This window comes from Gobius niger (genome assembly GCF_951799975.1).
Source record: "Gobius niger genome assembly, chromosome: 19".
In the NCBI taxonomy this organism is placed as follows: Eukaryota; Metazoa; Chordata; class Actinopteri; order Gobiiformes; family Gobiidae; genus Gobius; species Gobius niger.
In genome coordinates this window covers 16,023,633-16,049,633 of record NC_136870.1, presented here as the reverse complement: position 1 = coordinate 16,049,633, position 26,001 = coordinate 16,023,633, and the positions used below count along the sequence as shown (strand labels likewise).

The 26,001-nt window shown below is 40.3% G+C and overlaps 3 protein-coding genes and 1 long non-coding RNA gene across 4 annotated transcripts in view; 2 read left to right on the top strand and 2 right to left on the bottom strand.

The window, feature by feature from the left end:
• Window positions 1-2,054, bottom strand: part of LOC306978484 — a 71,351-nt gene extending 69,297 nt beyond the window's left edge. Inside the window, exons 1-2 of the long non-coding RNA XR_013793898.1 lie at window positions 1,838-2,054; window positions 294-520 (exon numbers count right to left, since the gene is read on the bottom strand). This is a non-coding gene — a long non-coding RNA (uncharacterized lncRNA). The remainder of the gene's footprint in view (window positions 1-293; window positions 521-1,837) is intronic.
• Window positions 2,055-2,767: 713 nt separating this feature from the next.
• armc7 (armadillo repeat containing 7) lies at window positions 2,768-4,508 on the top strand. The gene is made up of 3 exons (XM_079577442.1): window positions 2,768-2,945; window positions 3,922-4,065; window positions 4,157-4,508. Exons 1-3 carry the CDS (start codon window positions 2,837-2,839, stop codon window positions 4,501-4,503), a joined length of 600 nt encoding a protein of 199 aa, XP_079433568.1. The 5' UTR covers window positions 2,768-2,836; the 3' UTR covers window positions 4,504-4,508.
• Window positions 4,509-5,769: 1,261 nt separating this feature from the next.
• acsf2 (acyl-CoA synthetase family member 2) lies at window positions 5,770-24,571 on the bottom strand. Its single transcript, XM_079577654.1, has 16 exons — window positions 24,327-24,571; window positions 23,154-23,349; window positions 20,917-21,045; window positions 20,719-20,772; window positions 20,516-20,634; window positions 19,084-19,246; window positions 18,266-18,361; window positions 16,357-16,508; window positions 15,141-15,232; window positions 14,957-15,033; window positions 8,315-8,422; window positions 8,088-8,239; window positions 7,859-8,000; window positions 7,671-7,781; window positions 7,515-7,583; window positions 5,770-6,976 (listed from the first exon to the last, which is right to left on the bottom strand). The coding sequence occupies exons 1-16, from the start codon at window positions 24,461-24,463 to the stop codon at window positions 6,923-6,925; spliced, it is 1,851 nt and encodes a 616-aa protein (XP_079433780.1). The 5' UTR covers window positions 24,464-24,571; the 3' UTR covers window positions 5,770-6,922.
• On the top strand, window positions 9,908-17,816 carry chad (chondroadherin). The gene is made up of 4 exons (XM_079577655.1): window positions 9,908-10,912; window positions 13,102-13,265; window positions 13,332-13,488; window positions 17,787-17,816. Exons 1-3 carry the CDS (start codon window positions 10,127-10,129, stop codon window positions 13,471-13,473), a joined length of 1,092 nt encoding a protein of 363 aa, XP_079433781.1. The 5' UTR covers window positions 9,908-10,126; the 3' UTR covers window positions 13,474-13,488; window positions 17,787-17,816.
• Window positions 24,572-26,001: the final 1,430 nt, after the last annotated feature.

Below are 26,001 nucleotides of genomic sequence, written 5' to 3'. Positions count from 1 at the left end.
AAATACACACTAAACATTTTCCATTAAGTGAAAGTCATATAACTGCACTGTTTATTGCTGTACTGCGATGTCAAAGGTTTGAGTCCTACCATATTTAGTTGTGGCCTGTCCAACTTGTTATCAAAATATGATTGAATTACGTGAATTCTGACTTTTTTCCCCCATCAAATAAGTTTATTCTGTTTTGTACAAGAATAATGGGTAAATACTTCACATATCGACAATGACAAAATTACCATTCATGCGGATTCTGGTCACGCAGTCTTTGATTTTACATTATTATAAGCGCCCACTTCTATATTCACGTCTACAGTAACAAAAAGCTTGCCAGTCTCGACCCAAACACAGGTGGATCATTAAAAGTCCAGGAGGCAGTTTGCCATCCTATTAAGTCCCTCCTTTCTTCCTCTCAGCTTCAGCCAGCTGCCTCTGCCTCTGCTCCATCACCTCCATCAACCTGCCGTCATATTTGGCCTGTGCCTGGGCCCTCAGCTCCCCCACATCCTCAAAGAACCAGTGCCTGCAGAAAGTCAAAGACAGTTATTTTACCACGACAAAATCTTTGTGAAATACAGTAGACTGATTATGTGCAAACAGGCTGTTGAAATAATTGATCAAATGGATTGCTTATCACAGCACAACAGTGCATTGAACATTCTCTGATATTTCTGGGTCATCATTGAAATATGGACCCCCCCTCCCCCCACCCAAAAAAATTACAATTCAAGGGCAATATTTCTACATAAAAATGACCAGAACCTGTTCAATACCCTCTTAGTATTACTACCAGCCATAAGGGACAGCTTGGATATATATATATTTCAATAATTTAAGATTATTATTTTCAATCAATTGTTCCTCCCTCCTGGAAGCGCCACCTTAACGTGGTGGAGGGGTTTGAGCACCCGAATGATCCTGGGAGCTCTGTTGTCGGGGGCTTTGTGCCCCCGGTAGGGTCTCCCATGGCAAACAGGTCCTCGGTGACGGGTCAAACAAAGAGCGGTTCAGAAGCCCCTTATGAGAGACCAACAGGCCCGGTTTGAATCATGATGCCGTCAGCCATAAGGGGCTGGTGCAATGTGATTTGGGCAGCTCCAACGGTTGCCCCCACGACCCGACAACGGACAAGTGGAAGAAAATGGATGGATCAATTGTTCCTTTTTCTTCAACATTTTTTCTAATCCTTTCTAAACGAAGGTGGTGTATCACAGTAAAGTTGTACAATTTTACCTGTGTTTTTTCCCCAGAAAAACTCTACAAACTGATGCAAACGGCTGTAACACAAATGCCTTCTTTATATTTCCCATGAAGAGGCTTTTAACTTGGTCTCATCAGACAAGAAAAATATCTATTTTAATGTGACAAATCCTGGAAAGTAATGCTGATAACACCAATGACACAAAACTGAGGGACAGAGATTTTTTCTGAATTATTTGAATAATAGTTGTGAATTTTCATTTAAGGTCTGCAGATTATTGAAGTCCATTCTTTGTTTGGAATTGAAAGGAACATATTTCTAGATATATTGGAAATATTCCTTTTAACTGCATAAAAGGTGCAAAATGGGGTGGGGGACACTGGGTTTTCAACATAAACTGGGATAAAAATTAAAAACTTAAAAAATATGATCATGTATCTAAGAATGCTTCTTATACATTTTAATGATAAGCACTACATACACACGTCAAAATATACACTACTATACAAATACCACAACACCTGCAGCACCAAAATACATCAGATATGCATGTCAGAACAAAAACGAAACAAGTCCATGAGCTTCAAATGAAACTCTCAGTGCAGGTTTTATTGCATGACATAAGTGCAAGAGCCTCACCTGTTTATGAAAGCAGTGGCCAGTCCCAACAGCAGAGTTCCAAACAGGATCGGTTTGCCGAAGCGTTTTCGAGTTGACAGCTGGGTTTGCTTCATTTTAAGATGTGCCCAAGATTGTTGCACTCAAATCTTCAAGTTACCATTAGATAACTCCTGCACACAACTGTCTGCATGATCAGTGGTGACCTCCCAGTTGATAAGACGTCCAGGGAGTCACGTAGGACCACTTCCGGTTTACAAACACAAGAATTTCCCATGACGTCACAACACAGTTTGAGAACGTTGGCTGTTTCCCAATTGCCAGGATCCTCGGCGTCTCGACCACTTCGGACGTCATTCGCGTCATCACAGCGCCGCCAAGTGGGGTTCCATTTCACCTGGACCACTCGCCCCCTCGCAGCTCGACTCCTCCGTTTGGCTCATTTACGAAGGATACAGCTGTGGATCCTCCGCTGCCTCGGAGAGCTGAAATTACCCATGATGCACTGCAGCATAGTTTCTTTTTTCTTTTCTCGCAAAACTTTATTAGTTTGAACTCACTTTAAAAAAGTTGTGTTCCACATAAACAGTTTCCTGGCCTCTGTTGTTCATAAAACAGTTGTTTTAATGAGCATAGATTGACACGTGACCTGGCGCAGCCGCTCGCTCCGGAGGCCGTTCCATTTGAGCTCAAAGGCGGCGGAGTGAGGACACTCCGCTCCGTTTTGGAGGAGCCGCCACCGAGGACGTCAACGAAGTGGCCAAACGGAGGACGGATCCTCGCAATTGAGAAACAGCCGTTGTGTGCAAAAGTATATTTGTATATGTGTGCAATTGAATAACAACCACACATTTTATTTACAAGCGATTAATAAGGTATGAGAGGTTTATATTTGGGCGGAACTATAAACAAACGAGCTGGGGTTTCCGAGGGAGGTATTTAGCGACGGAAATTAGTATCATAATGAGAAAATGAATGGTCAAAGTGGTGGGTACTTTTTTAGCGAAAACGTTCAACTAAATGGTCACATATATTTCAGAAATGTCGAGAAAAGGTTCGGCGGAAGGTTCTGACCGATTTGAATATTTACAGACACTGGTCACTGAATTTCAAGACACGGATAGTGAAGGTAAATCATAAATTATTGATTTCTGTTGCTTGCTTACATTGCCATTTTATAGTAACATTGTCGTTATATTAGTCACAGTGAACTATTGTTTTAAATGTGTGTCTTATTTTGGTTAATTTGGACTTAACTGTATTATAATTATCCATTACTATGAATGTTGGAACAAAAAAGTGACGAAAATGATCATTCTAAATCAGTTTTGAAGGTTTTAGCTTTCAAATGTTTCATGTTACCATGGAGATCCGCCATCTTTGCAGCTGCATACATAGTAGCGTACATTTCCATTGACTAACATTAGCTAAAAACAGTATAAAAGTGGAGAAAAAAGCCATGTAACAACACTGTGGTGTCCAGGTGTTTAAATGTGAACAATAACTCCAGTAGTTTAACTTTTAACATCTCCATTAGTTTACAATTGCTGCTAATCCCATAATGCTTAGTGATTTGACGTCACTTTCCCGAACTCTGTAGGCTGTAACATTTTAGATTTGGGTAAAGCTGAACCGGAGAAAATGCACTTGGTTATGGCAGGGGTTAAGAGGTCAAATTTTCAGTCAGTCAAGTGCTATTTTACCTCTTGTATAGCATATGCAGAGATTGATTTAAAGACCCTTGGTGCAAAAATAGGGGCTTAACGTTATTAGCCTATATGTAGCAAGAGAGAGGGAAAGGGTAAAGTTAAACTTTCTGACAGCCTGGTGGAGGAAGCTGTCCTTCAGTCTGTGTTGTACCTGGGCAAGATCTTTGACAGTAAGAGATCTTCTCCTTTTCTATAGCAGTACTTCTGGTGGAATAAATTATATGAGTATTGATCCTCCTCCTTTGGGTTACACTTTGTACTCAAGAAATGGTTTCACCCTAGTTTGCTTTTGGTGTAGCTGTTGTAGACCTGGTCCTACTTGGTCTAAAAAGTTAACCACTGTGGCAGACAATGTGAAGAAACCAAACATATGATGCCCATGATCTTTTTCTTCAGAGGCTAAAGAGCAAGTACTTGCAAACCTGGCTAACTTTGCGTATGACCCAAAGAACTATGACTACCTGAGGGATCTGCAAGTGGCGGACCTTTTCTTGGACATGCTGACTGAAGACAATGAGAACTTTGTCGAATTTGGGATGGGTGAGCGTCACATGTATTTCAAAAAGAATTTAAAAAAGAATAAAAATCTTCAGTGAACCATTCCTTTGCTTGATTTGTGTTTCTTTTATAGGAGGACTGTGCAACTTGAGTATGGCGCCAGAATTTCGAGACTTTATTCTGCAAAACGATGGAATAAACTTGATCACAAATTGCTTATCAAGTCGAAATGAAGAGACTGTTTTGTCAGCCATCACGATCCTCATGAACCTCAACACCACGGACTCTCGCTCTGAAGTCACGCAGCCTGGAGTTCTGCACTGCATGCTGCGCTTTTCGCTGTCGGAAAGTCCTCGTCTGAAAAACTTGGCTTCAGTTTTTCTCCAGGACTGCTGTAGTGAGGAGCAGGTGGCCCAGGCAGAGCAGCAGATGAAAGGGCAGCAGCAGACAGCGCTCGGGATACCACTACCCAAAGACTAATATTATACAACTGGAGTTTCTCGCTATTCTCATATTGTGATTCAGGGTTTATGCTTATCCAAACACTTATGCATTGTAAGAGTGGGTCTCTTACAATTGGTGGAGTGACAGGGGAATTTGACCAATCACAGCAAAGTGTGAAGTTTTAGAAGAAGGAGATGGTTTTAATTTCCTCTTAACGGTGATATAAAGATACTAAGTGCACATGTATCGCGACAAAATGGAACTCATGATCCAAGCTCAAAGAAAAAAGATACTATGGTGGCCAAAGACTGTATATCAGTGGACTAATTATAGCCTCTTTCCTGAAGCTCTAAGGAAATGGGGGTCATTATCATTCTTGCCTCCACATCCACATGCAACACCGTCCTATTTTTTTCCTTTTGCTATTTTTATTTTCACCCAATTCTTTATAAATGTGCTGGCTCCAAAAAAACAGCCAAATTGCTAGCATGAATGGGCTTCAGTTTGGCCATGCTGAAGGCCTGAAGTGGGAAGCAACGCACTCTCAGTCCATCGATGTATGTAATCTATGGGTGGCCGTCACGTGAGATTTTCTTTATGCAGGACAGCAGGGGAAGTCCACAGCCGACAGCCATCTCGGATCGGCTCAATTCAATTAATCTCAAAAAGACGCCTTTGGTAGACATCACTATCCTTAAAGGGATCGTCTGTAAGTTTGCAAATTGCAAATTCCTCCCCTCTTTGACAAGAAAGCCCGTTTGAAAAATGAGGAGAATAGGACATAATTTTCAAAAGTAGATGATCAAGCTCCTCCCCCTCCCCTCCTGATTGGACCTGACAGCTCGTCTCATTGGTCAACGCAGGAGGATACTAGACTCAAGAGCTCGATTTCGCACATTTTATGAAATGTCTATATAGACTTCCAGACTGTCACTTTAAGATTAGGATTAAGGCTAGTTTAGATTTGTTTAGCTTGACTAGCTAGCGGCCAATCAGAGGCCGTGCCTCTCCTGCAAGCCTGCATAAAAAAATAATCACTGCCCTCGCATCGGCTAACTTTCTCCCACATATTCTAAACCCAAGCTGAACAATGTATTACTAATTATAGTTTTTGCTTCTTGTAGTGTCACAGAAATGTGTACTATATTGAGATTGAAGATCTGTTACAGGATTAATTTTAGGTAAGAGTTTTACTTAACAGAGTTCCTGTATGTATAAAACTTTAAGATCTACAGGTCTGTTATGTAAAGAAGAGGTACTGGTGAGAGTACATACAATGTGATTTATATACTTGAATACATTTACATTTAACTACAGTATGTATGCTAATTTCAAATCAATTGGATTCAATAATTGATATTGATTCACCAGCTGAGCCGGGGCCATAGACGTCCACATTTCTTGGCCTTCTGTTCATGTGGGTGTATTTTTAGCAATACCTACTACATCGTAACTATAGAACAGGTATGCTGGTGGTATGTTATACCAAGATAGAAACAGTTTAAGCTAAAATAGATTATATATTGTTTTAGTACATGTTTAAAATACAGCAAGTATTACAAAAACATCACTTGATACTAAAAATATAGCAGCAAAAGATGGATTACAAAATATACCCAGGACTCTTTGTTTTCAAACCATTTGTACAGTACATTCTTTTGGCTCAGATCTACAACATACCAGGCAAATGCTACTGCAGTGCACAGGTTAATTTTAATTGGCTGGAACTTATATCTGGCACTTGCCGTGAGCATACCACATCCTGAAGGATTTAGTTCAAGCCCAAAAATATGTAAAATAAAAAATCTTAAATAAACCCTGGGGTTCTTCATCACTGTTTGAGAGCACTATTTGTTTTCGTCCTGGCTTTTAAAGAGCTATTTCTGGGTTGAGTCCTTCAGGTCTAGACAGAAAACGACATCCAATCCTTAAGCCCAGCGTCAGGTGGACGGCACATGGACCTGGACGGGCCCGAGAGGAAATTCTTTACAGTTTTGGGTTAAAGTCGAAGCTCTGTAACACTTGTCCATTTTAAACTGCACAATGTTCTCATGTTCTCACTGTGTTTGGGTAAGTGTGCGTGTGTCTGACTCACATTCCAGTGGCTCAAAAGGTAAGCACCTGCCATCAAGATCAATAAAAAACCTCCACTCTTCCCGTAAAGTCAGAAACACCCAATGCCTGGTTTTAATAAAGCACTAAAACTTTATTTCATGTCGTAAAAAATGTATGGCTTTCTGGCTCATAAAAAACAACAGTGGTTTGGTTCACTTGTTCCATTTGATTTGTACTATATAGAATATTGTATTTAATTATGACTTGGATTTCATAAAATGCACTTGATACACCTTGATATGATGCACAGCTGTCATGTGGGTGCTAGAACTTCATCAGATTTATATACCTGAGTATATTTAATGTACATTTTCATCATGCTAACGGAGCATTGTAGAAGTCAGTCCAGTCCGAGTTCCTTCTCTGCCAATTCACGGAGTTTGTGTTTCTGGATCTAAAGATAAAGAAAAGAAATGTTGGTGCATATGAAAAAATAATGTAGTGAGCTACTATGATAGTATATAAAAAATAGAAGAAATAACTATAAAACAGTAATTTATATCTATATATGTTCTGTAGAAAAAGAAACAATGTAATTATACAATGTCCTGAGTGCACTGACTGCAGTGGTCCCACTACGGCTGAAGGGTGGTCCCCTGATGGGATGAGGTGTGCCGCCTCCCGATTAATCTAGCAGGACATGGTTTGCGTGCAGACTAACTAATAGCTTCTGTCTGGGCGTTCAGGGCAGGACCGTTCAAACACAACCACATGTCTATAATAACTTATTTTCACCAGCATCTCATGAAAGAAACATAAAAGCAGAAATTTCATCTGTCAGGTTTTGCCAACGCCTTAATAGAGAAGCCACCAGTTCTTACTTTGATCTAAAATGTCAGTTTTGTAATGTGCATTTGGTTTTCATCTGAGGCACACGCTATGCTTTTACGTTTTGTATTAATAAATTCAGTATAAAGGCAAAGATGAATTACCTTTCCAGTAACAGTGAGTGGGTAGCTCGTGACAAAAAGAATGTAGCGTGGAATCTTATAGTGAGAAATCTGGCAGAGAGATTAAAAGAGTTCAACATTAGTTGCAAATAAGACATCCAATTGTGTTGATTGTAGAAATATGAATAATGGACTCACATTATTTTTACAAAAAGCTTTGATTTCCTCCTGTGTGCACTCTTGTCCATCAACGAGGTTGATACAAGCACAGACCTCCTCACCCATTCGCTCATCCTTCACTCCTACCACCTGCGAAACAGACAGTGATGTACATTACTGTGTCGTTTCACAGAGACATCTGTAAGTGTTTAATGCTGTCTTCTGACCTGTGCCTCTTTGACCTTTGGATGAGTGTGAAGAAACTGCTCAATTTCAGCAGGATAAATATTTTCTCCTCCTCTGATGATCATGTCTTTCATTCTGCCTTCAATCCGCAAATAGCTATACCCGTCCAAGCTGCCAATGTCCCTAAGAACAAAACAAATAATAATCAAACCTTTTTCTGCATTAGATGAACATGACTCTTATGAGCTATTATCACGCCAAGAGACTGACCCGGTTTTGTACCATCCATCTTTGGTGATCGCCTCTGCTGTTTTGTCCTTGTCGTCCCAGTACTCCAGCATCACGCAGAAGCCCCGGATCATCACCTCTCCCAGCTCCCCCAGAGGGACGATCTGCCCTGTTGTGGGGTTCACTATTTTCGCCTGTGGACACCATCACATTCATGTAGCTTCTTGCATTTGCACTGTGATATGTTAGAAAGAGCTTTTATAAACTACCTCGACATGATCAACGATATATCCCGAAGTCTCAGACTTCCTCTCAATGTTGTCGAAAGGACTTCCACAAAATGTCACTGGGCTGTTTTCTGTGGTGCCATAACCAACCTGTAAAACAAGGCAAGGACAGTTAGCATTTGACCCATGCATTGGACACTGACTTGTTCTCCCTCCAATGCTCAACATTTTCCTCTCTGGATGGTAGATAAATGTCTTAGTTCTCTTGTTGCAACGTGAATGGTGGTGTTTTAACTGACTGTTGGTGCAGAATGGCTGTCATGTCTCTGCCAGTCTTCCTCAGGGCTGATATGGCCACACAGGAAGCTGACCACTCGCATTCAACCAGGGAAAGACTGAATAACGAATTACTGTCCAGAAAATGACTACATGATAAATGACCACACTATCTGGTCACTACATATGGAAGTGCCATCCAGAGTATACAAACTATGGGGCATTAGAAAAGGTATCTGGAAAAATGGGAAGTGACGTAATTCTCAATAAAATGCTAGATGTGGTAGGCAAACTCTAGATTCTTAAAGCTGGCTGAGTCCGTTTGTCATTTTCCTGAACCAATCTGAAGCCAAACCATGCACCGATTCTAATCTTGTGTTTTGAAAAAGCACAGAGCAGTGGATTGAGACACATTTGCTCCTCTGAGCTAATTATGGCTTCAAATCTGTTTTTGCACTTTCCCGTGCTGCCAGGAACACGCTTTGAAAAATAACTTACAGACTAATGAGCACCACCATTGAAACAAGATCAGCTTTTGGTCACAAAAATGTGATTGTGGCTATTGCATAACCGCACTGCAGTGAGAGAAAAAAAATGCAGGCAGGAACGCAAAGTGGCAAGTGAAAGGTGCATTCTTGGGATGATGGAAGTATCCTCTGCCATTGTTATGATTTTAAACACCTCTGGCCAAACACATGGAGGCAATTACAGGTTATAAAACGACCGCACACGACTCGCTGCTTTTTCTCCACACCGCAGACTGGAGAAACAATACAGGAGTCTGGGCTCGAACTTGACCTTAGTTCATGTACAACTGGATGTCACCCAAATCTACACTCAGCAAGCAGTGGCAAATTACAATGAATGCAAAAGGACAATATATCAATACTTGAATATATATAACAAGTGTGAAATGTGGAATTAAACATAGTGTAGCATGTTATATGAAGCTGATTACACAGTAAAGAAATGTCAAAGAGATTGAGAAAAAAAGTCTTATATCATATGATAATCCAATAAAAACTGACATTTAACACTGAAATTTAATGCTATGTGTACCAGTTTATAATAGCTCTTTGTACTTTGCACAATAGCACAGTATTATGTGTATTTGAAAAGTGCACTGTAGCTATAATGAACAATCAAATTAAGGGTATAAAATGTGGCTATTATAAAATAATATAGATTAGAAATAAACCATTAACATTGATTGCGAAAATTACAAAATCTGCACTGAAAATAAAACCAGAACATAGTATTAGATTTAGAAGTAGCCCACTTTGTTAAAGTATTTGCGTGTCACTTTGCAGCTCTTCTGTGGTTGAACTTTCTCATTGACACTTGACTTTTGCACTCCTCTCAGCCCAACACGCGACAAGCCCTCCTGTTTTTTTCTCTCAAAGTAAACGTTATAAATAGTGCAGTGTGCAGGGACTGGCCATCCTCTGCACAGCCCACCTTTGCTCACTCACCTCTCACTCAAGGCACCATAACAAACTTCCCCACGCTTTCCCCCATCTAAGAGTGGAGTGCATCTCAGAGCTGTGCACCACTAGGCTCCTTTACGTCCTCTACAGCATGCGTTGTGTGAGCTGGCTTCTGCTGGGCACCTCGCTCCTGGTTTTGGGTCCGGCAGTGAGGGGCGTCCCGGGACAATGCCCGAACCTCTGCCACTGCCGCGGTGAACTACAGCACGTCATCTGTTTCGACGTGGGGCTGAAGAAGATCCCGAGAGTGTCAGAAGCTACGCTCCTGCTCAATCTACAGAGGAACCACCTGGGCAGCATTCCCACCGGGGCATTCAGTGAGAGCAAGGGGCTGATTTCTCTGCACATGCAACATTGCCAGCTACGGGAAATCGGCTCCCAGGCTTTCAAAGGGCTCACCAAGCTTGCCTATCTCTATCTATCCAACAACGAGATCGCTTCCATCAAACCGGGCGCATTCGAAGATCTTACCGCCCTTACGTACCTGTATCTAGATGGAAACCACATCACTGAACTGGCAAAGGGGCTCTTCTCGCCCATGATCAACCTCTTCATACTGCAGCTGAATAACAACAGGCTTAGAGAGCTGCGTTCCGGGACATTCGCAGGAGCCAAAGACTTGCGCTGGCTGCACATGGCAAACAATTCTCTGAGCACATTGCAGCCGGGATCCCTGGACGACGTGGAGAACCTGGCAATCCTGCACCTGGATGGGAACAGGATGTCGACCTATCCCATCGCGGCCATGAGCAAACTGAGGGTGGTGGAGGAGCTCACCCTGGGCAGGAACCCCATGAGAACCATCCCGGATGTGGCCTTTCAGAGCTTTGGGCGCTACATGGAGAAATTGCACCTGGACAATATGGGGCTGGAGAGGGTGAGTCGACTGCATGATAACTCAGCTCTTACTAAGAGACAGAACAGTAAGAAAGGCTGCTGTAGAAATGACATACCAATATGAAGTATGAAGTTGATGATTTGTTAATTTTCTATACAAGTTGAGACCATTTTCCATTTATGTTGCAAATAGAGAAAATGTGTTGCCTCATCCCCCTAATAATTGTTCTCTATAGAAGCAGCTTTTTACCTTTTACAGTGAGTTTTACCAAAGCCTGCACTTTAATGTCAGGGTAGGAGTAAAAGACCAGCTCTCTGTCCTCTCAAAAGTTGCATTAAAGTTTTCTGCATGCCAATAGTTACAACACAAATGCCAGGTTATTTAGTAAAACATGCATGTTGTTTACATAGTTCCCTGGAGATTTTAAACTGGCCTTTACCTGGGCAATGGCTAGGTAACTTTAATTAATATATCAATATTTGGTTATGTGGACCATGGGAAGGCTAAGGTGTGCTTCTCCATTTATTGGCCCTCAAGTGCTCTAGTATGAAGGCATCCCAGAGGTAGCAAAAGGTAAAATAACAAGCCAGGCAGGGGCTGAAGTGGACACAGGTATTTTTAGCCTGTTTTTGTTTGCTGGACTCCGGCCAAGCATGTCCAAGAGTCTAATTATTACACTGCAGTTATTTTGAGTCCATGTGTTTTCTCCCCGCGCTTTGGCCAGGTCTAGTAAACAGGTCAGGAGGGGTTAGGCCCGACTCAGGTAAATAGAGGTGTTCCTTGGGGCTATGAAGTGCTGTATTTTTAGCCTGTCATCTCCTTAACTTGAATGGACAATTGGGTCCTTTGCGAGCCTTTCCTGGCAGAGAAGCGACTTGCACAGAGAGACACGACAGAAAAAAGTTCAAAAAACATCGTAGCCATATTGGAAGTCATCCATCTTCCATTGCTTTTAAATACCATGCCGTGCGCCGGTCCTCAGTGGAAATTTCCAAAAGAGCACAGCCCTCATCACTTCATCCAAGACCATTTCAAAGACTTGTCTCTCAAACCTTACACGACGCACTCTGGCCCAGGCAGCTAGCACCTCTCTGAAGTTTTTAGCACCCTTGAAGTGGAAAAGGAGGCCAGAGAAATCCCATGTTTGCACAGAAGAAGGATGAGAGAGGGCTTTCATTACGAAGCAGGTCTGGAGATTCCCTCGCCGCTCGCAGACAGGCCATAGGGTCAGACCAAGGGTGTGGCTCCTAATATGCCATATGCACCAATGGGCCAATACATTATGAGCACTCATAGGTGAAGTGAGAAATGTAAATGCTAGAACTGCATCAAAGCACTTAGTGTGGAATACGGCAGACAGCCAAAGGACAATTCATTCTTCAAGCTTTTTTAAATATCAGAATATGTAGAAAAAAACTGTAGCTAAAAACTGACACCTTTACAGAAATGTTGATTAATGTGTACTCCCCCTGTCAAATAAACTAGTAAACAAAATAATACATCTCCAAAATATTCACATCAGCAAAGAGAGTTGGAAGTAGTTGTTAGTTTCACAACTTTTAGATATAAAATCTTGTTATTCCTGTGGGAAAGACTTTTATAAAATGGCAGGCCTGTATAATACATCAATTGTACTACGGTACTTTGGCCTTTACAGTTTTGAATCACTTCTTCCTTTTACAAAACGCTCTTTATGTTGCACGGCCTGAAACAGCTGATATACTTCTGACTCCTAAGTCACCCCGAGCAAAAACCTTGCAAACAGGATCTGACTCAGGAAGTATTTTCTGACATACAGAGAAAATTCAGCTCACAAACCAACACTTGCCAGCATTTAGAGACAGAGTAAATCAGTAAATAAGTTCCTATTGTCCTTGTTTGACCTTTTGTACTACATTAAACCCTGACATATGTACTTCTAGCTGAGAGAGAAATTATTTGCACTGATTGGCCTGTAAATAACATGATCAGTACTCTAAATCATTCTAAAAGTTTATTTTCTTCTCTCATGGACCGGTCTATTACTGACACCTTTACAGAAATGCTGATTAATGTGCACTCCCCCCGTCAAATAAACTAGCAAACAAAATAATCCATCTCCAAATAAGGAGCTCTTGTGAATATTCACATCAGCAGGAGGAGGAGTCGGGGCTGACCTACTCAATCTTAATGCAACAGTCCCTAACACCTAGTTACAGCTGGTCATAATAGCTCCTGTTTTCCTCTAGTTCTCAGATGGGGCATTCACTGGAGTCACTGCCATCAAGTCCCTTCACTTGGACAACAACAGACTCAAGACCCTCCCCAAAAGCCTAGAGTACGGGACTCTCACAAACCTCACCATCTCCCACAACCCATGGACCTGCAACTGCCAGCTCTCTCCACTCAGGAGGTTAGACTGTTGAAAATAATGGGCCAATTTTCTGCCAAATTAACCAGAGTTGTATTTGGCCTACAGGTGGATGGACTCTAGCCGTGTCCGCCCTGACGCCCTCTGTGCCTCTCCGGCTCAGCAGAGGGGCAGGCAGGTCCGGGACAGCACTGCCTTCAGCGGCTGCAAAGTCAAGCAGAAGAGGGCAAAGACGGGACAACGGCAATAGGTGCAACATCAGCGGGTAAATCTACAGTGTTGTCTTTACTTTGCTCTTTTTAATGGCCAGCTAATCGGCAAATCAATGTCAGCGCCTCCAGGTTTGCAGATTAACCCACTCAGGGGCAGGGACCAGAACGACTCATTTCAAGGGCAAATTAGAATAGATGATGAAATGCATTTTATATTCGCACTGACTGACACAGATAGATTGTAAGAGGCCAATTGTCTGAACTTGGCAGCAGTTAAATAACCCTGCTTGGATTTTGTTTGGTTGGTTCAAGGAATAGATTTTACTTCAGAAATGAAAAAAAAGGGGGATTTAATTGAAAAAAATATGAAAAGATAAGGTGAAAAAAGGCCGATTGGGCAACCATGAAATTATTATTGTGCAAAAGTTAAAATGTACTTCAAATGTTAACTATTTAAAATATTACCAATTATGTCTGACTATGTTTTGACCCTTGTAATGAGCACAAGTGCTAATCATATACTTTTTAAAAAATATTTTGAGTCACAACGTTGACTGGTCAATAGAATTATGTGTCATAGAAATGGACAATGTTCAAAAGTATAGCAAAAGCCTGGCCCATTCTACACATTTCTCTCTATAATTTTAGGCAATACATTAAACAGAACAAGCTTTATCGTTGCCGCTCCCCGCACTGGATCCTGGGTAAAACAGTACCTATATTCTCCATGTCTGACGCCCTTAACATGTCAATGACTACTATTGGCTAAATAATAACTTCCTTCTGTACAACATTGACCCATGTTGTTTTTGCTCAGTCACAAAAATGCTACTCTGTCATTTACTTTAAACACTTGACTTCCTGAGCCAAGTCTCATTGTGTTCCCTGTCCTGGTCTGAACTGTCCCAAATTCAACCTCTACGTCCAACTTTGTCCCTAGTCTTTAATTTTGCCTCTCATTTTGCTTTTTCCACAGGACACACAGGATACGGCCTGTCCAAGGGACCGGCAGCTACACAACATTCTTCCTTTACTTAAAAAAAATATCCATGTTTAAGCATCAGATGGACCTATCATATAACATCATATCAATTGTATTTGTGTGCATAATGGAGATGGTTTTCTGTGTGTGTCGCCAGATAGAGAGCTCTGAATAAGGAGTTTCTTATTCATATAACAATTTTCTTAGAGTTTGGATCACACGTTCTTTCTAAATGAGCAGTTCTTGCATTTGTAAAAGTGTCAAAGCATGTAAATAAGATGAAATGTATCCAAATCCAGTAGTTGTGTATAACAATTTTATACTGTAAGCAATTTCTCTAAATGAAACCTTTATTCAGTATCTGTCTTTTTCTGGACATTGGAGTGATAACCATTTCACTGCTAATAAACCTCTACAAAAGTGTCATTAATCTGACTTAAAATGTAGATTCAAAGTCACGGATACCTTAGAAAGTGTCGCCCTCTTGTGGACAAAAGCTTAAAGTGGTTCATTGCTGTTAGTTTGAATAATGTACTTACTGTAATTCCTTTCACGCCCATGACGGATATCACCTTCTTTACGAGATCAGGAGGACAAGGAGCACCCGCCATGATGCCTGGAAACACAGAAGGATTGGATCATTTTAAATAAGTGGCAAAATAGTTGTGTGTTATTTATGAAACGTATTTCTAATGATGCTCCATTGAAAATACACGTTCTCACCTGCTTCCACTGATGACAGGTCGTACTTGCTGATGTCCGGCTGATTGACCATGTCCACGTACATAGTGGGAGTGCCGTAGACGATTGTACACCTGGACGGAGGGGAAATGTTTAATGAAGGCTAATGGATGTTTAGTGAACTAACTTTTCCATAGTAAAGTCAGAAAAGTGCTTTAAAGTGCTGCAGTATTTAGTTTTAGTATAAGCCGTTTTAGTTGCAACTTCAGCAGGAGTGCTCATAGTACTGGAACCAGAAGTAAAGGGAGGAGCAAGCAGTAGTTGGGAGTAGTAGCAAGTAGTTGTTATTGTGTTTCTGTTAACAGTCAAATAACTGTATTCAAGTCAGAGAGTTTGAGGGATTCTTTCACAACTTTTAGATATTTAGCAACTGGAAATCTTGTTATTCCAGTGGGAAAGACTTTTATGAAATGGCAGCATAAGTATAATACCTCAACTGTACTATGGTACTTTGGCATTTACAGTTTTGAATCACTTCTTCCTTTTACAAAACGCTCTTTATGTTGCACGGCCTGAAACAGCTGATATACTTCTGACTCCTAAGTCACCCCGAGCAAAAACCTTGCAAACAGGATCTGACTCAGGAAGTATTTTCTGACATACAGAGAGAATTCAGCTCACAAACTAACACTTGCATTTAGAGACAGAGTAAATCAGTAAATACGTTCCTATTGTCCTTGTTTCACCTTTTGTACTACATTAAACCATTAAATATGTACTTCTAGCTGAGGCATTATCAATAGCCTAAATCTTTTTAAGTTCCTTTTCTTCTCTTAGGGACCGATTTTCCAATACCAACATATTTCAAATGTCATGAACTATTAAATTAAATTAAATGACAATATTCAGTGGAAGATTAGGTTGAATAAGAATTATAATTCTTGCTGTAGTAGTAACATAGATTTGATTCAAGAAGTACGCTAACAACGTCTGTCAAGGCCCACACCTACAACGTCAACGTTATTGTACTTCTAAGCACTCCCTTCACTTGGCACTAGTGAAGAATACACTTTTCCTTTTCATGGACATATCTAGGTCAGAGTTTGCGGCCGAACTAGGTTTAGTTCACATGTACCGGTAGTTATTACCTTAATTGAATTCTTATTATTAAAAATGTGCAAACGTTCATACAGTGACCCAGATATCAGTTTGCTTCCTCATATAGTGCAGATCTTGAATGCAACAAGAATGCCGTTACCTTTCACTCTCCATTGCTGCTAGATTGGCCTTTGAGTTATACCCAGGTGAAGGAAACACCAGAGACGTCCCGTGTACAGCCATACACAAACCACCCCCCACTGAGCCAAAACAGTGGTACAGAGGCACAGGCAGGCAGATCCGTGGGTGGGGCTGCAAGAAAAGAGTCCCTCTAACTTTAAATTTAACATTTTAACAACTTAATCTTTCTTATTTACATTCTTAAATGTTCTATATGATGCTTTAATCAGGTTTTGAAACTACGTCATGCCCCTTAGGCTTGAATTTTTTGTAGTAATAACATGTGTCCAGAAAATACCTTTATGTGTGATGATAGAATATAATGCTGTTAAACAAAATGGCCAGCAGAAGGAACTCAACTCCTTCTGTACAATAGTGTACAGAAAAGCAGACTAGGACTAACAAAACTAAGACCGTTTCCCGAAGTCTAGATACCTTGCCTTGCCTTTGAGTTCCTCTGAACTCACTTCCTTCCGAGGCCGGAATAACAGTTAATGGAACGCACTTATGAGGGAATGGAAGTGACACAAAATAAAAAAGGAAGATATGTTTCATCCTGCGGATGAGGGGCTAGGGCGGGGGTGCCCAAACAGCCAAATGTTTAATTGTCACACATCTACAGAGATAGTACTTTTTCTGCAAGTTTCATTACTTTTTCCTGCAAGCCTCACTGCTCCTACAGGTCGCCCAGCGACATTGAGGATGGGTCAAATGCAGAGAACAAATTTCTCTACAGAGAGAACTTAACTTAACCTCAGGTCTCATTACTTTTTACTGCAAGTTTCATAAAACTAACATTTTGTTGTGAGACAGCGCTGGCATTATAGTTCCAAGCCTGAATAAAGGTGTGGGGCCTAAGCCTCTCTTAATTGCACCGCGTGAATGTTTCATTGCACTGGCCTCTGATCCGTGGCCCTCTGCACTGCATACACTTTAATATACTGCCCTCGATGAAAAAGGTCTGGACACATCTGGGCTAAGGGACTAAAATAACTATATTTTGACTTAGTAAAATAGTAAAATAAATAAAAAGCAGTTAAAGATGATTAAATCTGTGACTGAAATCTCCTGATGTTTTTGTTGGCTAATAAATAGAAACTCTAAAAGGGGACTAAAACCTCAGTAATGAAAATCAGAAAGAGCCTCATATCAATTAAAATCAAGGTCCAAACAAACTGAAACCTAAAATTAATTAATTGACCAAATATTGAGAAAAACTGTGTTATGTTTTTGTCCAAAGTTCATTACGACTAAAACTAAATTATTGTTGTCAAAATGAACACTTGGCTGCAGAGCCATTAAAAAAGTCAATGCATGTACCTTTACATTTTTTCTTAAAAAGTGGAATTCAAGTGCTTTTACAAGTTACCCAAGCCAGCTCCAACTTTTTTTTTTCTTTTTTCTTTAAAGAGCCGTGGTGCATTATAGGTGATTTCGGTTGGTTCAAGGCAGCACAGGATGCCCTTGGGAAATTATCCACATTGTAACTAAAGGGAGGACAGGAACATGAGATCAGCACTTAGGCATCGAGTGATGGTGATGTGGATGCCTGACCACGCCCACAAATGACCAGGGCAAGGCAATGTACTTTGGGAAACACCCTTACAAAAGTTATATGTAGCAGCTAAAAGCTAAAAGGTAATCAGCACAGGATCAGAATAAGTTGGTGAAGATGTCTGGACCTTAAAACACAGGGGAACATCATGGAAATCCCTGTGTGATTTTCACCGGAGTGTGGGCTGGCGTTTTGTGTGTGTAAGAGTGAGACTAAATATGCAGGATTACAGAAAGGTGTGAATGAAACAACACATGACTCGGGTATGTTTTTGACATTACATCATGGTAAAGAACTCTGGACCCGACATTAGAAAGGGCTACACTTGACTCACCTTCCAGTCGTATCCGAACCGACGGCCGACATAATAGGCATCGTTTACAATGTTGTGGTGGGACAAAGTAGCACCCTTTGGAGCGCCCGTCGTACCCTGGAAACAAATATAATGATGACTATAAGTCCAGTAAATCAATCAGCTGCGGCATCTTGTCTTAAAAGCCGGCATTTCTCCAGTAAACATGTAGATTCTTCACAGACTTGGTCCATGACTGTTGAATCAGTTGTGCTCGGGCAGTGGATTAGTGTTTCTTTTGGAGAAAATAGTCATGTGATTTTTTTTTTCTTCTTCAGTATTTTAAGTTGTATTTTAAGAAATGTGTAAATTAATAAAACCAAAACAGCATAAAGAGGAATAGAAGCAATAAAATAATGAACTACAACAATATATTGAAGATCTTGTGTCTCCCAGAACCACAGGCACTTACACATAAAATGACAAAAAGGAGCTGGTTTTGAATGAAGAAATAATACTTTCTATGCACATGTTGTATTCTTTGTATGAAGTATGTCATCCTGTGCCCATTGTAACACAAATAAACGCATAAAAGATATAGTATAGAACGCGATATCCCAGGTATGGAACAGAAATTGTGAAGCAGTAATGTTTGCATTATTTCTTTGTTTTGTTGCCACTGTGATAGCGGTGTCCCACAAGATCCAACAGCGTACAGTTACACATGCCATTGTTCGACTGAATCATTTGGCAGAGTTGGCCTTGTTGTGACTGTGGAAACACCTGGCACCTGTAAAATATATCCTTAGCCAACTAGCATTTTAATAATACTAAGTTCCCTTAAGTTGTATGAAACCCACCGATGTGAATTGGATGTTGATGGGGTCATCAAATGAGAGTTTTTTTTGTATATCTTGGAGCTCCTGTTTGTGTTTGCTGTCCCCCGCCTGCATGATGTCGTCAAAATGGTACATTCCTGGCTGCCGGCTGTCCAGAACTATCACTGAGTGCAGATCTGGCAACCTGCAGGGCAAATACACAAGCATTTTTCAGTATGGATCCAAAACAGAGGCAAAGTGGATTAAACATTAAAACATTAATTTCACTGTTGAAATATCCAATGGACAGTAGACAGGAGTAGTGTAGGAGTGAGGCATCTATTACTATTACATAATTGTTCTCAATTGATTGCTAGTATTTTGAAGTATCTATAAGTTCTTAACTGTGCCTCTTATCTCAGCAGCTTACATGTGGCTCTGAAAGATTAGGTTTGATTAAATACCGATTTCAATCAAATGTATTATCTGCGTGTTGACGACGTCTAGAGACATCCAAGTTGATTTGCTACTGAGTGCTATCAATGACTTAATCAAACCGGTTAAGTCAGTCCATTGAATTTCATTTGTATTGGAGGCATGAACCAGAAACCTCCTCAGGGGATTAGCACAACAATGCAAGAAAACACTTTATAACACCAGTTTCACACTTGCATCATCCCCAGTTTTGTAAACTGCTTAGAAGCTTTAAGACACTCGGGGGTCATGGTTAGTTTAGGCACCCACAACTCCAGACAGAAGACTGGCATCCTCCAGAGGCGTGTATTGTAATCATGTCTAAAGTAAACTGGATTGTAATATCATGTAGCTCTGTGCCTTTAAAGGAATAGGCCACCGTTTTTAAATACTGAGATATGTTCTTGCCTTAGCTTAGACCAGCTGTCTGGTCTTTACGTGTGTGCTGAGTCAAGTAAACAGAGCACAGACGGCGTTAGCATTTTTTTGTTGTGTGTGCAGCACTTTGGAAACGTTTTGTTGTTTAAATGTGCTATATAAATAAAGTGGATTGGATTGGATTGAGCTTCTCCTATTCTCATCTATGGATCCAAACGGAGGTCAAGTTAGAAGCAACCAAGCTCGTCCACATTTTACTTATTTAAATATGGTTACATGAGCCTTTACACGATCCAAGTATAGTTACATAAAAGTCGATATATTTGGATCGTGTAAAGGCTCATGTAACCATATTTAAATAAGTAAAACGTGGAAGAGCTTGGTTGCTTCTAACTTGACCTCCATTTGGATCCATAGATGAGAAGAGGAGGTCTGTGCTCTGTTCACGTGACTGAGGGCACACGTAAAGACCAGAAAGCTACGCATCAACTCGTCTAAGCTAAGTTAAGTTAACATATCTCAGTATTTAAAAACGGTGGCCTCTTCCTTTAACAAGGATGTTTTCTATTGTAAAAATGTAAAGTGAAATTGTTTGTGCAAAAGCCCAATGTCAGATATGTACCGTTTACTCTTGAGGTCTCCCGGGGCGCATCTGTCTAACTCAGGACAAATCTCTTGGAGCATGCCACAGTATTTCTGAGTGGCAAACTGAGTGGGACACACTATGGCATTACAGGCGACCTGTGCAGGGAGTCGCAAAGGATTTATGTTAAAAAAAAACAAAGCACAGGTCCAGACAATGGTGCATTCCGTAGCTCCACTCACCTTCCTTAAGGCGAACTCCACCTCTCGAACCTGATACGCTGGGTTAACAGACACCTGCAGCGAGAAAACATTACATTAAGTAATAAGTAATACATTATAACAGCTCATGCACTGAAAAACTAACCAGGATGGTGTCAAGTGTGATTTGGCACAAAGGGTAAAAAAAAACAGCGTATAAATTACTGCAATATAACGCACCAGGATGATGCCAGCTTTAGCCGTGGCAAATTGAAAGATCATCCATTCATAAACATTGGGGCCCCACATGCCGAGCCGGTCCCCTTTCTTCAGACCAATGGCGAGGAGGCCCGCTGCCGCCTGGTCCACCTGCAGGAACAGGATATTTACTCGGGACAAGGATATGGACAAATAGTATCAAACGGTATAAGGATATTGAAAAAATTATATTGATAGAGTGGAAGAGGTTATATATCAAATAAACCAGAAATGACACACACTGATACACACTGACAAGAACTCATAATCCAGACATTAAAAAAAGCAAGTATAACTATACATAAAGGCAAATGAGGACTGTATTGTTCATACCAAAGTATCAATTACCACTAAGCTAAATTATCATTTACAGCTGCTGTCTTTATTCACGTTATATGTATGTGTATTTTATGCTTTACATATGGACACACATTTTATTTTTCACTTCCTATACAGTACTTTTTTTTATTGCACTGTCATAGCTTTAAGTAAATAAAGTTACCATGGTACATACTGTGCATTGGCTGACATCTGGAAGTCTTTTTATGGCTCATGATGTGAGCGCGCCTGATTGGTTACATTCACACTACATTGTGGTCCGATGTCTTTCTCTGCAGCGCTGCTCTAGGTCACTGGAGTAAAGGTCACAGTGACTTATACCTGGGTTTTCTGTGAATAATTGATTGTTTTACAACAAGTTAAATGTGTGCAATTATGTTTGCCAAGTATTAGAAGAGTTCTTGTGATTACAGAGAAACTAAAGGAGTTACATTATACAAGAAATTGCTTGTTTCTTCTGCAAAATTGAAAACGATCTGAGACAGGCCTCAACTCTGACAATGTTCAAATCCAGGCTGAAAACAGTTCTTTTTGCCCGTTCATATAACTGAAAGTATTTTATCTACACTCTTGCCTTTTACTGTAATTGATTAATTTTATGTTGATGTCCAGAGGAGGAGGAGCGACAAAACAGAGGTTAGGTAACTTTGTGTGAAAGAGCAAGAAAAATAGTGCTCAAGACAGAAATAGTGCTCAAGACAGAGTGAGTCCAAACAAGACTTAAAAATAGTGCTCAAGACAGAAATAGTGCTCAAGACAGAGCGAGTCCAAACAAGACAGAAATAGTGCTCAAGACACAGCGAGTCCAAACAAGACTTAAAATTAGTGCTCAAGACAGAAATAGTGCTCAAGACAGAGCGAGTCCAAACAAGACAGAAATAGTGCTCAAGACACAGCGAGTCCAAACAAGACTTAAAATTAGTGCTCAAGACAGAAATAGTGCTCAAGACAGAGCGAGTCCAAACAAGACTTAAAAACAGTGCTCAAGACAGAGCGAGTCCAAACAAGACTTAAAAACAGTGCTCAAGACAGAGCGAGTCCAAACAAGACTTAAAAACAGTGCTCAAGACAGAGCAAGTCCAAACAAGACTTAAAATTAGTGCTCAAGACAGAAATAGTGCTCAAGACACAGCGAGTCAAAACAAGACTTAAAAATGCATATAACTGAAAGTATTTTATTTTATCTACACTCTTGCCTCTTACTGTAATTGATTAGTTTTATGTTGATGTTTTTATTGATTCTATTTGCTGTCTTGTATTTATGCAACTGTGAAGCACTTTGAATTGCCATGTGTATGAATTGTGCTCTACAAACAAACTTGCCTTGCCTTGCCTCTGCCACCCTCTTTGCGCTCTATTGACTCTGTTGATACTTTCAAAAGCAACCTTAAGACACATTTATTTAACTGTGTTGTGAAGCACTTTGTGAACTTTGTCTGTGAAAGGTGCTACATGAATAAAGATTACTTACTTACATTTAGAGCAAAGTGGATTGAATGGAAAGATAATGTCATGATGACCACTATCAAATATATCATACGGCGTTTACCACTCAATTTAGTTATTGATTAAAAACAAATTCCTATTTTATTTAAGTTAAGTTATTGGCTAAATCTGTGTGCTTAGAAATAGTATGTTTCTTTCTTTTGATAATTACAAATAGCCTACCTTACATGCATTTAAGTGCTTAGTCCACCGTGTTTTTTGTTTTTCCGATTACATTTAAACATTTGAAACCATTTAGGTTGTTATTACAATTTGCTGTTCTAATTTGTTACTTAAACCTCAAGGAAAACAGAAATGGTTTGAGTGGGTGGGCTATAATGAATCCTGCTTAAAGCTACAGAATCTGTCTTTACTCCATAGGTTTTATTACTTACATCTTCTTGAAACTGTGCAAATGTTTTTCGGACCCCATCCTTCAGAAAGACCATGGCCTCTCTGTCGGGCACTCGCTCCACCGTCTGAAGCAGGACTTCGGGGATAGTTGCATGCAAAAGCGAGACACTGGACGTCCCGTGGGCATAGCTGGTGGTTAGTGTTGGAACGATGGGAGGGCTGTCAATGTGAATGCCTCTGTCAGAAAGATAATAGAAGATTTAAGTTCAGTATGTAATGCAACCTAATCAGTCGTTACATTAATCCTTCTTGAACCCCTGCTGGAGCTGGAGTTCATAGAGTGAGTCCTTATGTCTACAACTAAAGCCTCTGTCTTGAATTAAACATTAAAATCCTTAGTGTAATCCTAAAGAGTGCACAAAGTTAATGGGCAGGAGTTATCAGTGACAATATAGGCAAAGTACAATGAGTTTGTAGTAAGTTCAGTTCAGTCCAACCAGTCAGTTGACCTTTCACACAATTCAGAAATCTATGTACAAGCATGCACTGAAAGCCAAAACAAACTCTGGCATCTTACCAAACTTACATAACATTGTGTTGCAGAGATTAAACCCATATATGGGTGAAAAGTCTGTATCAAGAAAAAACAATCAACAAATATGTTAGTCTGAGATGCAATAACCAGACACTACACTTCTGACCACAGGGGGCAGGAGTGTGAGAGGAGTGAAGGAAGCGTTATGCAAACACGTTGATTCCAATTAACCCACGCCTCCCCATAACGCTACGTCTTCAGGATACAGAAATCCATCCACACCCAAGCAAACAGTCTTATGATTCCCACAATCTGAATGTCATGTAGCCTATATAATGATGAAACCCTAAATGCCCTACAAGGAACCCAACGCTCTTTGTCTCCACCCCCTTCCTGCAGTTCCTTTGCAGACTGAAAAAATGTACTCAAAAGAATAATACAAAAAATACATGCGCTGGAAAGACTTTTGTGCACATTTAAAGGGTAGCTCTTGTACCGCAAATATTGCAGACAATCTATTCACGATGCTTAAGCTTGGGGTACTTTTTCTTGCGTAACGTAGGGTCAGGTATTCCAGTTGTTGCATAAAATGGCAATAAATTACGCACGCGGACCCACCAGTGTCGTTTTCTTTTCTCTCTCTCTTATATTGTTAATTGAAGTCTCCTTCTTGACTCACCGGCTTGTTGCAGATATCGCAGCGGGATGACGAGTCCACTGCCTCCAGAGAAGTTTTACATTCTTGGAAAGCGGAGAAATGTTTCGAAGTGACTGGGAACACAATGCAACTTTGGGCAGCATGGTGAACACACACATACAGACACAGCTGCAAAACAAGAATGCACCGCGCCCCTTTGGAAACTTGAAGCTGCCTGCTACTGCGCGCCTCTGCTGCGTCTGAGCTCGCGAGGAGTGAGCGGTGCTACTGCTGTGGAGGTGTCCTTGGAGCTGCCTCTGCGCTCGGACCCTGATCCAACAAGTTACTCTTTTGTTGACACAGATTTTTTTTTAAAGCGCAGTCTAGTCTTGAGCCAGTAGAGGGCGTCGAATACAATGGAGGTTGAACGTCTTAGAAAAACCATTTAGAAATACTATAGTTTATTGTACTTTGATCCAAGAGCTACAACACGATTACCTGTTTTCTTTTGCAACTTTTCTTCAAACTTCTGTAATGGTAGTAACAATCTTGGTGTATTAGTTGTTAGTGTTTATTTACATGATTTAGGATATTACATGCGATTAAAGGCAACAATGTGACATAGAAAAGGAAAAATCTCTCGCACACCGTATACTTGCAAAACCAGTGTTCTTTTAAAAAAGAACACTGTATACTTGCAACACCAGTGTTCTTTTAAAAAAAAGAACCACCAGTGTTCTTTAAAAAAAGAACACTGTATACTTGCAACACCAGTGTTCTTTTAAAAAAAGAACCACCAGTGTTCTTTTAAAAAAGAACACTGGTGTTGTAAGTATACAGTGTGCGACAGATCTTTCCTTTTCTACATTTGGCCTCTATGCCTTCTCTTATACGCCTGTTTAAAACAAAGAGATGTGCGAAGTAAACCTTCTTTAACAATGTGACATACAAATAACAAAGGCACAATCTGCTTCTGCATTCAAACACACTATATTGGGAACTTATATACTAAGGACAATAAAAAGTGAGTCCCAGGGTATCGCTGCTACTGCAGCACCAGCTTTGTAAAAAAAAATATATGTACAGGTGCTCGTCATATAATTAGAATATCATGAAAAAGTTCATTTACTTCTGTAATTCAAATTAAAATGTGAAACTAATATATGATACAGACTCATTACATGCAAAGTGACATTTGTCAAGCCTTTATTTGTTATAATTTTGATGATTATGGCTTACAGTCCATGTTCAAAATATTCTAAATTTGATGAAATTTTTAATTTGGGTTTTTTACGAGCTGTGAGCCATAATAATCAGAATGATTAGAAATAAAGGCTTCATATGTCACTTTGCATGTAATGAGTCTATCATATATTAGTTTCACATTTAAGTTGAATAACAGAAGTGAATACACTCTTTCATGATATTCTAATTATATGACGAGCACCATATCGCTGGTCTGAAAAATACCACTGCTAAAATAATAAATGGTGGTACACTTCACGCTTCATAGATAGAAGATCCAGGGGTTCAATTCCTGGGCCTTTCTGTGTGGATTTTACATGTTCTCCTCGTGCTTAGGTTTTGCACCCTTGTGCCCTTAACAAAAAACATGTACAATAGGTGAATCGCCCCAGATCTTCTTGCGGGTTAACCCAGTGGCATTAAAGGATGGGTCAAATACAGATGACAAAGTTTCACCCATATAAAATAATGA

Coding starts and splice junctions, on each gene's coding strand:
- armc7 (XM_079577442.1), top strand. CDS start 2,837: ATGGTCACATATATTTCAGAAATGTCGAGAAAAGGTTCGGCGGAAGGT. Junction 2,946..3,921: donor TCAAGACACGGATAGTGAAG/GTAAATCATAAA, acceptor CTTTTTCTTCAG/AGGCTAAAGAGCAAGTACTT. Junction 4,066..4,156: donor CTTTGTCGAATTTGGGATGG/GTGAGCGTCACA, acceptor TTTCTTTTATAG/GAGGACTGTGCAACTTGAGT.
- chad (XM_079577655.1), top strand. CDS start 10,127: ATGCGTTGTGTGAGCTGGCTTCTGCTGGGCACCTCGCTCCTGGTTTTG. Junction 10,913..13,101: donor ACAATATGGGGCTGGAGAGG/GTGAGTCGACTG, acceptor GTTTTCCTCTAG/TTCTCAGATGGGGCATTCAC. Junction 13,266..13,331: donor CAGCTCTCTCCACTCAGGAG/GTTAGACTGTTG, acceptor TTTGGCCTACAG/GTGGATGGACTCTAGCCGTG.
- acsf2 (XM_079577654.1), bottom strand. CDS start 24,463: ATGTGTGTGTTCACCATGCTGCCCAAAGTTGCATTGTGTTCCCAGTCA. Junction 23,350..24,326: donor GCGATATCTGCAACAAGCCG/GTGAGTCAAGAA, acceptor TCTTTCTGACAG/AGGCATTCACATTGACAGCC. Junction 15,233..16,356: donor GCAGCAATGGAGAGTGAAAG/GTAACGGCATTC, acceptor CCCTCCGTCCAG/GTGTACAATCGTCTACGGCA.